This window comes from Salvelinus alpinus, chromosome 3 (assembly GCF_045679555.1).
Source record: "Salvelinus alpinus chromosome 3, SLU_Salpinus.1, whole genome shotgun sequence".
NCBI lineage: Eukaryota > Metazoa > Chordata > Actinopteri > Salmoniformes > Salmonidae > Salvelinus > Salvelinus alpinus.
Genome location: NC_092088.1, coordinates 29,588,742 through 29,604,311, shown reverse-complemented (window position 1 = coordinate 29,604,311; position 15,570 = coordinate 29,588,742). Strand labels below are relative to the sequence as shown.

Here is a 15,570-nt window from a genome sequence, read left to right as displayed (position 1 = left end):
CTGGCTGTGCTGGTGGAGATTATAAAATAGTACAGCCATTTACACCAGATTGATCTTCAAGACATTTCAACATTCATAGATGACCAGCAGGGTCAAATAATAATCACAGTTGTCTCTTCATAGCTGAGCATTTAGAAGTTGAGACATCAGGTCCGGTAGAGAGAGACAGGATCAAACAGCAGGTCTGGGACAAGGTAGCACTTCCGGTGAGTCCTGAGCAAGCCAGGGTTTCATAGCCGCAGACAGAAACAGGATCAGCAGCACGACGAGGTGGACTGGGGACAGGGATAGCCAAGAGTTATCAGGCCAAGTAGTCCTGAGGCATGGTCCTCGGGCTCAGGTCCTGCATCCTTTATTTAATTTGTGTAGACTAAGCCCTAGAGGTTTTGTAATTTAGCGTACTTGTCAATCCAGATCTGAACAATTGATATCCTTTTTCACACAGTTGTGCATGCTTCAGTGTTGCTTGCCTCGAAGCGAGCATAAAAAGGCATTTAGTCCGTCTGGTAGGCTCACGTCACTGGGCAGCTCGCAGCTGGGTTTCGCTTTGTAGTCCATAATAGTTTGCCCTGCCACATCAGACGAGCGTCAGAGCCGGTGTAGTAGCATTCATTCTTAGTGCTGTATTGATGCTTTGCCTGTGGGGACGACATCATTAATGCACTTATTAATGAAGCCCGAGACTGAGGTGGTATACTCCTCAATGCCATTGGATAAATCCCTGAACATATTCCAGTCTGTGCTAGCAAAACAGTCCTGTAGCATAGCATCTGCGTCATCTGACCACTTCCGTATTGAGCGAATAGAGGGCGAGGGAGATCTTTGTTCGCGTCTAGTAAAGAGTAAAGATGGTCTAGAGGTTTGTTTTCTGGTTACACATGTGACATGCTGGTAGAAATTAGGTAAAACTGATTTAAATTTGCCTGCATTAAAGTCCCCGGCCACTAGGAGTGCCACTTCTGGATGAGCATTTACTTGTTTGCTTATGGCCTTATACAGCTCATTGAGTGCGGTCTTAGTGCCAGCATCGGTTTGTGGTGGTAAATAGACAGCTACGAAAAATATAGATCTCTCTTGGTAGGTAGTGTGGTCTACAGCTTTTCATGAGGTACTCTACCTCAGGCGAGCAATACCTCCAGACTTCCTTAATATTAGACATTGCGCACCAGCTGTTATTGCCAACTGGACACACACCAACACTCCTCATCTTACCACTTCTGTGACTCTTGCTGGGCGAAGAAATATGCACCTCTTCCAGTTTACAGTGTTCCCCATGCGAAATCAGACTGACTAACGCCACAAAACCAACCAGTGGCCAGAATTATATTACACCCGGTTTTGTTAAGAAACCCCATAGACAATGCATGGGAAATGGTTTAGGGGCCTACCTCCCTGCCAGCCTTGTCTTTATTTTACACTCACCCGTAAACTCCACCCACTGAGCTTTCATCAAACCAATAAATTTGATCTGCCCTGGGTGCGGAGTTGCCCTCAGAACATAACTGAATGAGGTAAACCCCTCTGGGCAGAATTCCAGGGCTCTTTCTCAATTATTCTTTCCTCCATTTCTTGTCCTCTCCTGGCACCATTGACTAAATATCATTCCAAAAATGTGTATAGAGAGGGACCAGGAAATCTGGTCACAATGCGGACATAGTGGACGCATGAGAGACACATTTTAATACCATGAGGAGACGCAGTAAACTGTGATCAGATCAACTTTATCAAATCAGAAAAACCACATGATGGTGCCAGGTGTAACCACGGCTAGAAGGACAATGAAGAGTGAGGCCAAATCAACAGGGTCACCTTGTATCTTTAAGGAAGAGATTTTATTGAATTCCATTTGAGAGATTTATCACAAGCACACAGTCCTCAGTATTAATTTGCATACAATGAGTAATCATAATTGATCATTCATAATGAAATCCTATCTCCATCTTGCCCACATCTGTTATGTATCATTGAAAACCAATATTTGTACTGCATTCTGTTTGATGTTCAGTACTTACTAGACTAATCTACTGTACACATTCTAGATTATTATAGGATGCACGGCTCTGATAAATAGTATACATTTTCAAGACCATTAGTCTCACATGCAAGTATTATATGCTTTTTCATGGTTGTTGCCACATTGCTAATTAGGAGTATTATGCTCTACTATAGATCAAGATGGCGTAGGCCTACTCACAATACAGGTGAATGCTCAGTAGGAGTGTGTGGATGCATTAAGTTATTGAGCTTATTTTGGCAGATTTCTGTGGAGTCTCTGAGGCTACAATATGTTACCCTTCCATTTGGGACTTACAGTATCTTAGCCTACTGATCAACAACATTTGATTACTATGCTTTAGTTCAGCCAGTATCCACAAGTCCCCATTGCGCATAGCCTCTATTAAAGATTAAGTAAACAGGACAAGCTCATACAATGAGGATGAATGAATAATACAAATGTTTAAACTGTCCACAATTCAGCAATGCAAAATAGACTTGATCTTGAGGTGACCACAGCCAATACTTCTGATCCAACGTGTAAAGGCAACGACAAGTCTCTTAAGAGTCCGTCAAGAGCCAGGCAACCCAAACTGCTCCAAATGATTCCACTGTATTCACTTGAGTCACCACCGGTAGCCGTTGTCCTAGTGGAAAGGTCCCATTCCCAAGTTCCCTCGTTGTCCTCCACTCATCTCAATGTCAGTTTGCCACCACCAACACCATCACTCTGGCAGTGGTAGTCTCTCGTGACTGTTAACATAAGCGCATCTGAGATTTGGTTCTGGCTTGTGAGATTATGGTAGTGATTGAACACAATGGCAGTGAAACACTTACAAGTTCAAACCCATTCCCATTATCTCAACGTCACCCGCTAGTTTCTAATGGCATGGTTTTAATTGCGTTATATGCAATAGCCCCTCTGTAGCGCCAGGGAGTGTATGCTAGGTGGTTCGGACCCAGCAAATAGGCACCCAGTGAACCTCCGTCTCAACCCTCTGCAAGATATCCCGGAGTTCTACACAGGCACTGGCCAAGTCCTCCTTCACTAGTACCCGGTCCACCAGGTGACCGTAGCGCTCGTCCATCAGCACGGCCGACTGCCTCATTTCCTGAAGGTCCTCCTCCTAACCATGGGGCAGAGAGAATGGAGAGAGATTCGGGACTATCAGATGTTTTAAAAGCATTGGTTTTACTGTAGCTACATACCTATGTATTATCAATAGGATGTGACTGCTATCCATACGAGGTTGGGTGTGTCCATAGGGTGAGTTTGTCTTAAAGGTGTAGGTTGTCTATAGGATTGGTGGGTTGTCTATAGCATTGTTGTATTGATAGGGTGAATGTGTTTGTTTTTAAATTGATATTATGGTCTTCAGTCTGTAGTCTGTCTGGGGAAAAGGTTATGCCTAAGTGTGTGGCTATTTGTGTGGTTTTTCCTGGTTATGCAACCTGATCAGGAAACACTCCTGTCCCTAGTGTGTGTGTGTGTGTGTGTGTGTGTGTGTGTGTGTGTGTGTGTGTGTGTGTGTGTGTGTGTGTGTGTGTGTGTGTGTGTGTGTGTGTGTGTGTGTGTGTGTGTGTGTGTGTGTGTGTGTGTGTGTGTGTGTGTGTGTGTGTGTGTGTGTGTGTGTGTGTGTAAGTGTGTAAGTGTAACTCACAGTGATGCCTACACTGAGTGAGGAAGAGGAGCCGTGACGTTTGCAGTGGCTCTCATGGATACGAGGCTTCACAAATATGACATAAGGCTTAAACTCAGATGTCCATAGGACCTTCAGTGCCTGATGGAGAACAGAACACATTCCTCATCATGATGGTCATCCTGGACGGCACAATACACATGGTTCGGGTTGACCTCAAATGGTTTACACAGAAATAGCATAAGACACATGCACGTTGTGCCATAGTCACAAACTTTTGTTACATAACGTATAAACACTGCAGGTAATAGTTTAGTTTTTTATTCAGTCGATTGTGTACATGTCACTGTACTTACAATATTTATGCGAATCTGTTGGTTGAGGTCAGTAGAGGAAGGTGGAGTAAGGAAAAGGGGAGGACCGTTCCATTCCAGCCATTACAATGAGCCCATCGTCCCCATTTTCCCCTCCACTGGCTGAGATACATACATACCTCTGGTTGTACATCCACCAAGCAAATCTTATTTCGATCCAGCACACTGCGGATGGCCTCCAGACTGGTGCCATAGAAGTTATCCTTGTACTCCCCATACTCTATAAAACTGAACAAACAAAACATAGCCTAAGACAATGCAGTAGAAACAACATTTCTTTATTATTGATAAATACAAAGGGCCTCTATTCAATCTGTATCGCTGCGTCACAGATTCCGCAATAGAAATGTTAAGGTAATTTCCGATTGAGCCGGCATATGCAGCGCTTACCGTGAATGCAGTCTCAGCTAACGCGGGAACATTGCCTTTAAATTTCAATCAGGATTTAAAGCTGAACTTCCGCAGATTGAATTGAGCCCAATATCTATCTTCACAACTTTCCTTAATTTCTTTTTTAAAATGATTAGCTAATCTATATAATGTTAGAAGTATGAACTAACATGTTGCTCTGAATGTCAGCCTCAAAGGCCTGTTTAGTGATGAAGTTGTACTCCACTCCCTCCCTCTCGTGACTCTTCTTGGCTCTAGTGGTGTCTAGGGTGGAAAGGAAATTCACAGATACAATACCAAGAATAACATGGACACAATGCCACTTATTCTGTGTGTGTGCGTCTGCGAGCGAAATGTAGTCACGTGTGTGTGTGTGTGTGTGTGTGTGTGTGTGTGTGTGTGTGTGTGTGTGTGTGTGTGTGTGTGTGTGTGTGTGTGTGTGTGTGTGTGTGTGTGTGTGTGTGTGTGTGTGTGTGTGTGTGTGTGTGTGTGTGTGTGTGTGTGTGTGTGTGTGTGAGAGAGAGTGTGTGTGTGAGAGAGTGAGTGAGTGAGTGAGACTCACGCGGTACAGCCACACCAAAGTGGCAGGGATTCTCAGCGATCACCTTCTGTTTGAGCTCATTAATTCTGGCCCCAAGGGAACCTGTGGCCAGACAGACAATGATAGAACACCTTGTTTACCAACCGTCTGAACACTTGTCGTCAAGTCTACATTACATAGGCAGACATGTTTATAGTGCAGGTCAGTAGAGGCCAGTCCAGGTAGGAAGGACCTCCCTTGTAAAGGGAGGAAAAGACCTCCCTTGTACCTTTCTAAATGTCTCTATAAGGAAGTGTGATAATGTCAGTAGCGGTCGGTGCCGTTTAAGATGAGGGAGGGCGATTATTGTTTTATGAGCATGGCCTTATTTCTATTACAACATATTGGATGACTGTCATTCATATTCCATTCACCCAGTTCAAAGTAACATCGCTAGGTTTAGGCTACTACATGATACTCAAATTTTCCCTATACCCATCATGAGGATGCTACAACCTAGCTTATGAATGAAAGTTTACAATGTAGGTGCAGAGGTCGAGAGCAAAATGTGAGTAATCAAGGTGACAGAGACACATTCAATACCGCTTTGCACAATCTTGCCTGTATCTAACTGATCTAGGGTGTAAACATTTGTCCAACAGTTGCAAACGAGAGTTTCTATTTGACAAATTCAGGTATGTTTGATTCTGTTCAGGGAAAGTTTTTCAACAGAATCAGCTGAAGGATTAGACCCCTGATCACACACAAACACCGTTCACTTTCATAGCAGCCACGTACAAACATCATAATCACATAATTCCTTCTTGCATCTACGTGCTCCTCTTTTCACCTTTTCCCTTCGTTTGTGGACTTCAGTGCACAACAAATCAGCTGTCTGTGACCAGGCGAAAACACTGTTCCAAGCCAAACCTTCATATCATAACTGCTAACCGCTACACACAGCCTACATCATTGTCACCATATTCACTAACATCATAGTCAACATAGCTACTAGACCTATCGCGTTAGTTAACCCGCTACCATCATGCAGTACAGTGTACAGTCAAATGCTTACATTGACTTGGAAAAGTTCCAGTGTTGGATAGCCATAACCAGCTAGCTAACATAGCATCTCTTTCTCTTTGAGCCGGGTGTTTGAGTAGGCTAAACTAGCTAGCTGCATTCACAAGCTAAAAATACGACATCGCTCTCTCTTTTGCTCTCTCGCTTCTCCTTCATTTTTGAAGAGTTCAAAACTGTTCAACTATTGTCTTTCTCTCTCTTTGAGTCAACTACTCACCACATTTTATGAACTGCAGCTGTAGTTTATGCTTTCAGTACTGATCCTGTGATTGTGTGGACAACATATCAGTTCATGCTGCAAGAGCTCTGATAGGTTGGAAGATGTCCTCTGGCAGTTGTCATAATTACTGTGTAAGTCTATGGAAGAGGGTGAGAACCATGAGCCTCCTAGGTTTTGTATTGAAGTCAATGTACCCTGAGGTGGACGGAAACTAGCAGTCCTCCGGCTACACTATGGTGCTACACTACAGAGTGCTGTTTAGGCTACTGTATACCTTCATTGCAAAACTGTGTGTTTTAATAAAATGTTTGGTGACATTTGAATATTTTTAGTATAGTTTTATCTAAAAAGTATAACTTTTGTAATGTAACTATTTTTATTTTTATGAAATTCACTGTGGAGGATGGTCCTCCCCTTCCTACTCTGAGGAGTCTCCATTGGGTAATGTACATTTTTGATAAATTGTTGTAGATATTAATAACGCTTTCAATGACAAGCACACACAATTCAACCGATCAGGTAAGGTTCCTCAATAAAACAATGGCAGTATATATTCAGTACCAGTCAAAAGTTGACGCACCTACTCATTCCAGGGTTTTTCTTTATTTTTACTATTTTCTACATTGTAGAATAATAGTGAATACATCAAAACTATGAAATAACACATATGGAATCATGTATTAACCAAAAAAGTGTTAAACAAATCAAAATATAAGCTGAAGCTGAGATAATGCCAAGAGTGTGCAAAAAGCTGTCATCTAGGCAAAGGGTGGCTACTTTGAAGAATATAAAATATATTTTGTTTAACACTATTTTGGTTTCTACATGATTCCATATGTGTTATTTCATAGTTTTGATGTCTTCACTATTATTCTACAATGTAGAAAATAGTAAAAATAAAGAAAAACCCTTGAATGAGTAGGTGTGTCCAAACGTTTGACTGGTATTGTATATATAGAGAGTATATTTTTAACACAACTAGCTAACATTATGGATTGGTAAATTCATAAATCCTAAATCTCATACCTGTAGTTCAATATATCCCAAGACCATAGTCAGCTTGACACTAATAACCTACAGAGCCCTCATGTCCTTTACCTATCAGCACCACTAGGCGAGGCCTCTCGCTGGGGCGGGGCTGGTAGCGTGTCACTTCCTCATAGATTAGGAAGTCCAGCAGGGCCGAGTCTGGAGTGCGAGGCTCTCCCGGGGACCCCTGTCGATCTTTTCTACTCAGACAGAAACTTCTGCGTAGACCAGCTGAGGTAACAGTCACACGAAAAGACAGACAAATATGAGGGACAGACAGATACAAAACGCAAGAAAGAGCACTTAACACTTTAGTCTGGGTGCCTAAAATGAACACTTAAACCTTTTTGCTGTGTACCTGACTGTTTTTTAAATTAAATAACACAACATTGATGATTCATAATTTGCGAAAGCAGAGACAAAGTAGCACTCAGGCTAACTTCACAGTATAATTTAGAGAGAAGCTTTTTTCAGAAAAGGCTTCCAATCACAACGTTAGTTGCCTGATCAAAGGGCTCCAGATAAAATGATCAATTTCACCCTCCCCACAAAAAAATATGGAAGGAAAAAGCAACATAACACACACACTACGACGTGAATAAAAGTCTGTAACGGTACCTGAGTAAAAATCCAAGGAAAAAGCATGGCCACAGGAAGCAGGGGTCGCTTTACTCTTATTGGGAAAAACTACAACTAGCATTAGACCACTACTCAACCAGCCCCAGTGTTTGATATGGCGCAGCAAAGGAGCAGATCAGCTTGGTTGAGTTAGCCATGAGTCCAACGCAAGGCCTCTTTAAAGGCAAGCACCAATAGACAAAAACACAAGAAGCACCTATAGTGAGGCGCAAACACCAAGCACCACAAAAGTTCACAGCAATGGCGCTCAACAAAAGGCCACAGAGCATACTGAAAGTAGACAAGAAGCACACCATGCTAATAGCACTAACACATTGCTAACAGTTTGTTGAATTGGATGTGGATTTCTTTCCCCCATAGGAGCACAACTTTAATTCAACCAACCACAATTGAAACGGAATTGACCCAACTCTGTTCGGGAAACCAAAAAGGAGGTGGCAAAAGTGTTCGGCAGCATTAAGCCACAGTAAGACACTTCTAACATAGTATGAAAGGTGGATCCTGTATTAGCAATTAGCAAAGCAGTAGAGATACTAGCTAGAAAGGTGGATGTGGGTTTGAGGACCGGGGAGTGCAGCAAAGTTGTCATATAGGCCACGTTCGAGGCCACCCACATTGCAGGTAACCACTTCAATATGATAATGTAATCTGACGCACGACTGCAATGGATATGATGTAGTATTCAATCATTGGTTAACGTGTGCAGTGCGACTGCTTTGCAGGCGGTCTGGAACATGGCCATAGTCACAAGGAAGGGAAAGGTCAAGGTGAAGGAGATGTGGTGTGATGGAGATCTTGTAAACCTTCGCTTAAAACTCTCAAAAAGGGACTAGAGCTACATAGTAAAGACCTCATCAGGGTAAATAATGGTGTAGTAATGCATTCGTTTGAACAAAATTTGTTTCAACAGCCCACATCGACCTTTCAGTGAGTGGATTAGCTTGGCCGCGAGGCTCGGTAAAGCTTAGCTTTAGCGTCGGTGGGCTAGAAATGAAGCGTGTTGGCGAGTGGAGCTTAGTCCGTGATGCCCTCACCTATGTCTTGTCCACTCTGAGAGCCCTCACTGTCACAGTCTGCTGTAGGGAGGCAAGCAGGGAGAGAAGACAGGGTGAGAGGGGGAGGGTAAGGAGGGAAGGGGTGTGTGGACTGTGGAGGTTTCTGAAGTGTCCAGGAGGGGAGCTAGGGTGGTAAAGCAAAGCAGGCAGGTGTGTTACAAGTATTGGGTCAAGGAAGGTAGGGTACGTAGGCAAAGAAAATAACATTGGACAAGTGTCTGTATGTGTGTGTGTGCTCTCTCCACCTACCTCTTTCAGCCGGATCATCTGAGGTGAGCAGTAAAGGGGGGGAAATTAACACAACTCAAACAGGCAGTGCCCACATGATAAGTCATGCATTTTTGTCAAGGTACAGATAACATTAGAGCATATCAAAATGTAAGACCTCCCAGTCAATACTCAGACAGATAAACATTTAAGAGAGGACAGTTATATTACCCTTTGTTTGCCCACCTACAGATTTGTTGTCATATTTGCTTCCGAATTGGATAAAAAGATGAACCATTGGAGGATCATTTTCAAATCCCTCCTCTCTTTTGATATCCTTTATCTTTTTTTCTATTTCTCTACATAAAGTATAAGAATTTCTAGAATGCAAATAATACAATGCAGACAAAACTGTTTTTATTACTAATGGTGTGAAATATAAGTGATCATTGGGAATCGGTGTATTGAGAGAGCTTACATGTGGGTGTTTTCGGTGACACAGGCGCCTGGTAAGTGCCCATCTTTATTCTGTATTTAAGACGCCTGGGAGAGGTGTAGATGGGATAAAAATCCCACAAAGTTAAAGGAGACTCAGCAATTTGACATCATCATACACAGCGAGGTGACTTCCAGCTTACAGAAAATCAACAATAACAAAATTCTAATCTGCCAAGACTAACACTACTGGCTCTTCCCAATATCATTGGCAATTATATCCCAACAGTGTTTGGAAAATGCAGAATACTCATACAAATCTATTTCTCAAATTAAAGGTAAATTCAGCAATATGACATCATATACAGCAGGGGCCTTAAGTAAGTTGTCCTTGAGGCATGTCCATTATTCTGTAGTCTTTAAGGTTTAAACCATTCTAAAAAATTCAGTCTTGCCTACCTCTCCTGAAACTGTGTAGAGGGGATTAGGGCGGCCCTCAGGTTGCTGTCGCCCACTCTCTTGGCCTGCCACCAGGTGGCATCGTCCTGGCTCACCACCTGCAGGATGTCCCCCTGCTTGAAAGGAAGTCCCGCCTCCTGGCAGGGCGTGGCCTTGTCCTCAAAGGGGGTGTAGTCAAACAGGGCCCTCAGGTAGACCTAGTACAGGAAGAGCAGGGTTCAAATCATGACAGGGGTGCATAGACATTCTAAAGAGAAGAATAGGTGCATCTCTCACCACAATCAAAATATGTCTTATTTGAACTTAAATTTAAGGGATGCCTTACAAGCCTCTATGGGTTTTCTACCCCTCTTTTCGTTGGCCTTTTAAACTCTCATCATATTGTTTTGTACTTTCTTGTGTGCCAATAAATAAATAGCATGAGCTGGCACACACCCAGAGAAAATTATTTTGTGTAGAGGTGCTGACTATATAAACTCCCAGTAATTTATTGGGTAAAGCACCAATGTTTCGGCATCACTGTGCCTTCAAGTTGGTGTTTTACCCAATAAATTACTGGGAGTTTATATATCTTTATTTATTTTTATAGCTGCCAATACATAAATAAAAGCATAACATTCTGGCCATCAATGGCCTTCATAATGTTTGGACTGTCAATGGACTATGAGCATTCCTCAGAATGTTCATAGTACATAGAAGTATACATTGTAATTCTATGGCTGGATACTCTCATAACAAATCAGGGTTGTGTTCAGCAGGGAGAAAACGTTTTCACACTTCCTGAACTGGGGCAATAAGAATGTAATGTTTTGGTGTTCCTCCTCACCTTGCTCTCCTTCAGCCTGTCTTCCTCTGCAATGGCAGGGATGATCTTCAAAGTGATGGAGCCTTGTGACTGGGACTGGTTAAATAAAAGTCAAAAGGATAAAGCACGAGGCTAACATTACCTTGATAATCAATTACTGCAGTTCATTGTCTTCAATGAAAACAATGATAGCCTGTATAGTAGCTAGATTAGAGAGCAAAGCATTACACCTACCAGAATCTGACTGATCTCATCTGGTCTTTTGTGAATGATCAAGTTTCCGTTGACCTCTCGAAGTTCATCTCCCACATGCACCAGACCTTGAGGGAGGGAGGGAGGGAGGGAGGGAGGGAGGGAGGGAGGGAGGGAGGGAGACAGACAGACAGACAGACAGACAGACAGACAGACAGACAGACAGACAGACAGACAGACAGACAGACAGACAGACAGACAGACAGACAGACAGACAGACAGACAGACAGACAGACAGACAGACAGACAGACAGACAGACAGACAGACATGCATACATGCATACATGCATACATGCATACATACATGCATACATGCATACATACATGCATACATGCATACATGCATACATACATGCATGCATACATACATGCATGCATACATGCATACATACATGCATGCATACATGCATACATACATACATACATACATACATACATACATACATACATACATACATACATGCATGCATGCATGCATACATACAGGAAACAACACAAGCAGTACCAGTCAGTCAAACACCAACATGTGCATTTACTTTCTAAAATATATGAGCTAAACCAAACACAGACACCGTCAATAACATTTCCATGGCAATGGCAGTGACCAGCTTTGACTGCAACCCCTCTTAGTAATAATCTGCAAAATGCAATCTTGTGACACACGCCTAATCGCAAGGATTTGATGTCTAGTCTATATAGAGTAGTGACTAGTTTTATTTCTGTGAGGCCATGACATATAATCCCTTCTCCTATCAGCATTTCAATATTTGTTCAACTTCAAATGTGGGTATAAATCTGAAGTTCTTCCTTCTCTGTCTTCAGAATGTCGTGGTTGAGAGAGATGGATTTGCTGCCTTGAGTCATCCAGTTGACTTAAACCAAGAAGTTTGACTTTTGAGGTGATGACTTTATGACCATGAATAACCTTCATTATGTTGTAATAGGTTGGGATGCTGTCCAATAGATAGGCTTGAGTTGAGTAAAGTGGAACTGTAGTTTCAGCCAGGTCTCATAGAATAGACCTAACATAGTAAATTTAAATCCGGCACACTCAAATTAGTATGATATGATGCGTTTGGTATTGTTAGGTTCTAAATGAACCGTGTAAAAACTCACGGACGATTATTAAAGCTCAAACCAAGTTTATACACCCAAAGGGTCAGACAGCTGAACAGACCAAGACATGTTCCCACCAGCACAAGTATATAAACCCTAATTTGGGTGAAATCTTCTCCTTCCCTCTAAACATTACATATTTATTGCTAGGCATTAAGTTAAGTGATGGGGGTAATAAACTCCCTTAATCTGACCTGACCTCAGCCCACACTCCTCACTAATCCACAGCTCTACACCCTTATCAGTAACCGCAGCCATGTGATTGCCTTTCCTTTAGTACATTCCAAGCCCATGGCTCATATCCAACCTTAATTGACTCCACCATACACATTCCTCCTACAGATAATCATTCACTTTTGGTGTCGAAACCAGACTGTGGCCCTTCTCATTTCCATAGGATACCTGATGATTAACAGTATTTCAAGTTTAGAAGTCAGAACCCATCAGTATGGTTACAGAAGACAGAAGGTTACTTAAGGCTGGTTGGTCAGGATGGGTGGGCGTATAACGCGAACGTCTAGCAACTCAAAGGTTCCGTGTTTGAATCTCCACACAGACAACTTAAGCATTTTAGCAACTTTGGAACTACTTGCTACTTTTTAGCTACTTTGCAACTACTTAGCATATTAGCTAACCCTTTAACCTAACTCCTAACCCCGTAACCTAACTCCTAACCCTAACCTTAACCCTAGCTAACGTTAGTGCTATCCACCTAGCTAATGTTAGCCACAACAAAATGGAATTAGTAACATATCATACTTTTTGCAAATTCGTTACAAATTATACGAATTGTAATTCGTAGCTCATCATAGGATGGACATCCACACATTAATACATACCATACGAAATACTAATACGAATCACACTAATTGGAGTGTCTCGGATTTATATTTACTATGTTACGTCTACCCCTGAGTCCAGGTTGGTAGTTTATGAGGGTGGGTATGAATGTGGATGAAAAATGGAGGAGGTAGGGTACTTTGGTGGTGTCGGTACGGGGAAGGATCTAAGATATGGTTGGTACAGTACCATATGAGCGGTAGGGCATTGTTGTGGGAGTGAGGGTTTGTGCTGTGTGTGTGTACACGTGCTTACACATGCTGCTCTCTTACCACTGCGGTCCGCAGCCCCTCCCCTCATGATCCTGGCCACTATTACAGCCCCTGTCACCTCATCTCTGCGGATGGTCGCCCCCTGGAAAATTTCAACAGGTGATGCGCTTAATTATAGCTCCCAGACACTTAACTAGGTCACAGACACTTAACTAGGTCACAGACACTTAACTAGCTCGCAGACACTTAACTAGCTCGCAGACACTTAACTAGCTCACAGACACTTAACTAGCTCACAGACACTTAACTAGCTCACAGACACTTAACTAGCTCACAGACACTTAACTAGCTCACAGAAGACAATCGCAAAGCATGACACCTACCTACTTATAGCCTTTCAAATTCTAAATGGTTGAGTATGGTTGTGCGTATTATATTTTAAATGTACCACTGGACTCTCAAAATGAATTTCCATGAAATGAGGGTCAGAATCTCATGCACCCACAATAAAGTATTGTAACGTATATTGTAAGCTAACGTAAATTGTACTGCATATTGTATCATATCACATCATATCCTATCAAGACTCACCAGGGGCTCCTTGTTCTTCACCAACCGGACGATCTTCACAGACTCTTCCTCCAGCTCGTCGTCCACTTCGTCTGGCAGCGGGGGCAGTACGGGGTCAAAGTTCTTCTGGGCCACCGTGTCATGGGCTGCCAGGATAGCCTATAGGTCAGAGAGAGACAGACCATAGTGAGATGGGACACATCCTAAACAATGACGATGATAATAAATATTTTGTTTCCACTAAAACTGAGTGGGACAGACAATCCATCAATTCAATGAGCAAGGCACGGAAAGAGAGAAAGGATGAAAGAGAGGCACAAAGAAATTGAGACTGAAGAACCTTGAGAAGAGATTGAAAGAGAGAGACAAAATCCCCCCAGGCTATTGTGCAAACGAGCGTGTATAATGAAGATATTACTATACTAATGTCATGAGCTGTGATTTCTTCCCTAGCTGTTAGACATAAAAAGCCATTAAATTGAGCATAATGACCTTGATTAATGTGACTGAAGAGGACTGTCTGTGGCTGTCTCTGAAATGGCACCCTATTCCCTATGTAGTGCACTACCTTTTCACAATACGTAAGGAATAGGGTGCCATTTGGGACTCAGCCTGTGTCTGGGCTGTAAAAAAAGGCTTAGTGCTTGCTTTTGATGATGTTGAAGAGATAAAAAACAAGAGAGAGAGAGAGAGAGAGAGAGAGAGAGATAGAGGGAGAGAGCGAGAGAGCGAGAGAGCGAGAGAGAGACGCGCGTGTGTGTGTGTGTGTGAGACATGTGTACCTTGAGATGAGGAGCACTCAGAAGCAGAAGCAGTTCCCTCTCATCACCTTCCATCGGTCCATTCTGAATCTCCTCAGCCAACTGTCAACCAGGGCATTAGGATGTCATCATAAGTAGGCCTAAGACATATTGCTGGTGACTCAACACAACTGAATCTATCTTCCTCCATCTTCACTGACATTTATTAACTGGGTAGGTGAGAGCAAAGTTCCAGGAGGCATCCACCATATCTTCTTCACCTGCCCTGTGTTTTCAACTCAGTGGGTGTACTTACATCCTCTGCCAGACAGGAGGCGCTGTGGAGAACTGGAGTAGGGCTCTGCCGCTCATACTGCCGCAACTTCTCATGGATCTGTGGTACAACACATCAGAGGCTGGTGGGAGGAGCTATAGGAGGACAGGCTCATAGTAATGGCTGAAATGGTATCAAACACATCAAGCATATGGAAACCACGTTTGACTCTGTTCCGTTAATTAAATTCCAGACATTACAATGAGCCCGTCCTCCTATACCTCCTCCCACCAGCCTTCTCTGCAACACACATAGTATGAAGATCAAATTCAGCCTGCCTTGCCTATAAGATCTGAAGACTTAAGTTAGCTCCCAGAGCCTAGGCTACACAGCATTAACACAACTTTGAACCCAGTGGGTTACATAAGAGGGACACATCTTTAGGGTTGTACCTTCATCAGATACGCCAGGCTCTTCTCGCTGAAGACATCCTTGAGGAACACCAGGTCTTCTTTGTGTTTGGCATCAGGGTGGAGCTGAGAGGTGAGAAGGGCCAGAGTCTCATGCAACCCTACAACGAGAAAAGCATGATCCCATTACAGGGCAACAGTGGTGGAAAAAGTACCCAATTGTCATAATTGAGTAAAAGTAAAGATACATTTAATAGAAAATGACTCAATTAAAAGTAAAAGTCACCCAGTAAAATTCGACTTGA

At 42.7% G+C, this 15,570-nt stretch overlaps 1 protein-coding gene across 1 annotated transcript in view; it reads right to left on the bottom strand.

Moving 5' to 3' along the window:
* Window positions 1-1,798: 1,798 nt before the first annotated feature.
* Window positions 1,799-15,570, bottom strand: part of mpp3b (MAGUK p55 scaffold protein 3b) — a 43,211-nt gene continuing 29,439 nt past the window's right edge. The window contains exons 3-19 of the mRNA XM_071390990.1: window positions 15,308-15,426; window positions 14,898-14,975; window positions 14,624-14,704; window positions 13,863-14,000; window positions 13,332-13,413; window positions 11,086-11,171; window positions 10,873-10,947; window positions 10,047-10,243; window positions 9,631-9,695; window positions 9,195-9,212; window positions 8,925-8,966; window positions 7,321-7,482; window positions 4,962-5,042; window positions 4,570-4,663; window positions 4,129-4,237; window positions 3,657-3,776; window positions 1,799-3,122 (exon numbers count right to left, since the gene is read on the bottom strand). Coding sequence (XP_071247091.1) covers window positions 2,940-3,122; window positions 3,657-3,776; window positions 4,129-4,237; window positions 4,570-4,663; window positions 4,962-5,042; window positions 7,321-7,482; window positions 8,925-8,966; window positions 9,195-9,212; window positions 9,631-9,695; window positions 10,047-10,243; window positions 10,873-10,947; window positions 11,086-11,171; window positions 13,332-13,413; window positions 13,863-14,000; window positions 14,624-14,704; window positions 14,898-14,975; window positions 15,308-15,426 — 1,730 coding nt within the window. The 3' untranslated portion in view covers window positions 1,799-2,939. The remainder of the gene's footprint in view (window positions 3,123-3,656; window positions 3,777-4,128; window positions 4,238-4,569; window positions 4,664-4,961; window positions 5,043-7,320; window positions 7,483-8,924; window positions 8,967-9,194; window positions 9,213-9,630; window positions 9,696-10,046; window positions 10,244-10,872; window positions 10,948-11,085; window positions 11,172-13,331; window positions 13,414-13,862; window positions 14,001-14,623; window positions 14,705-14,897; window positions 14,976-15,307; window positions 15,427-15,570) is intronic.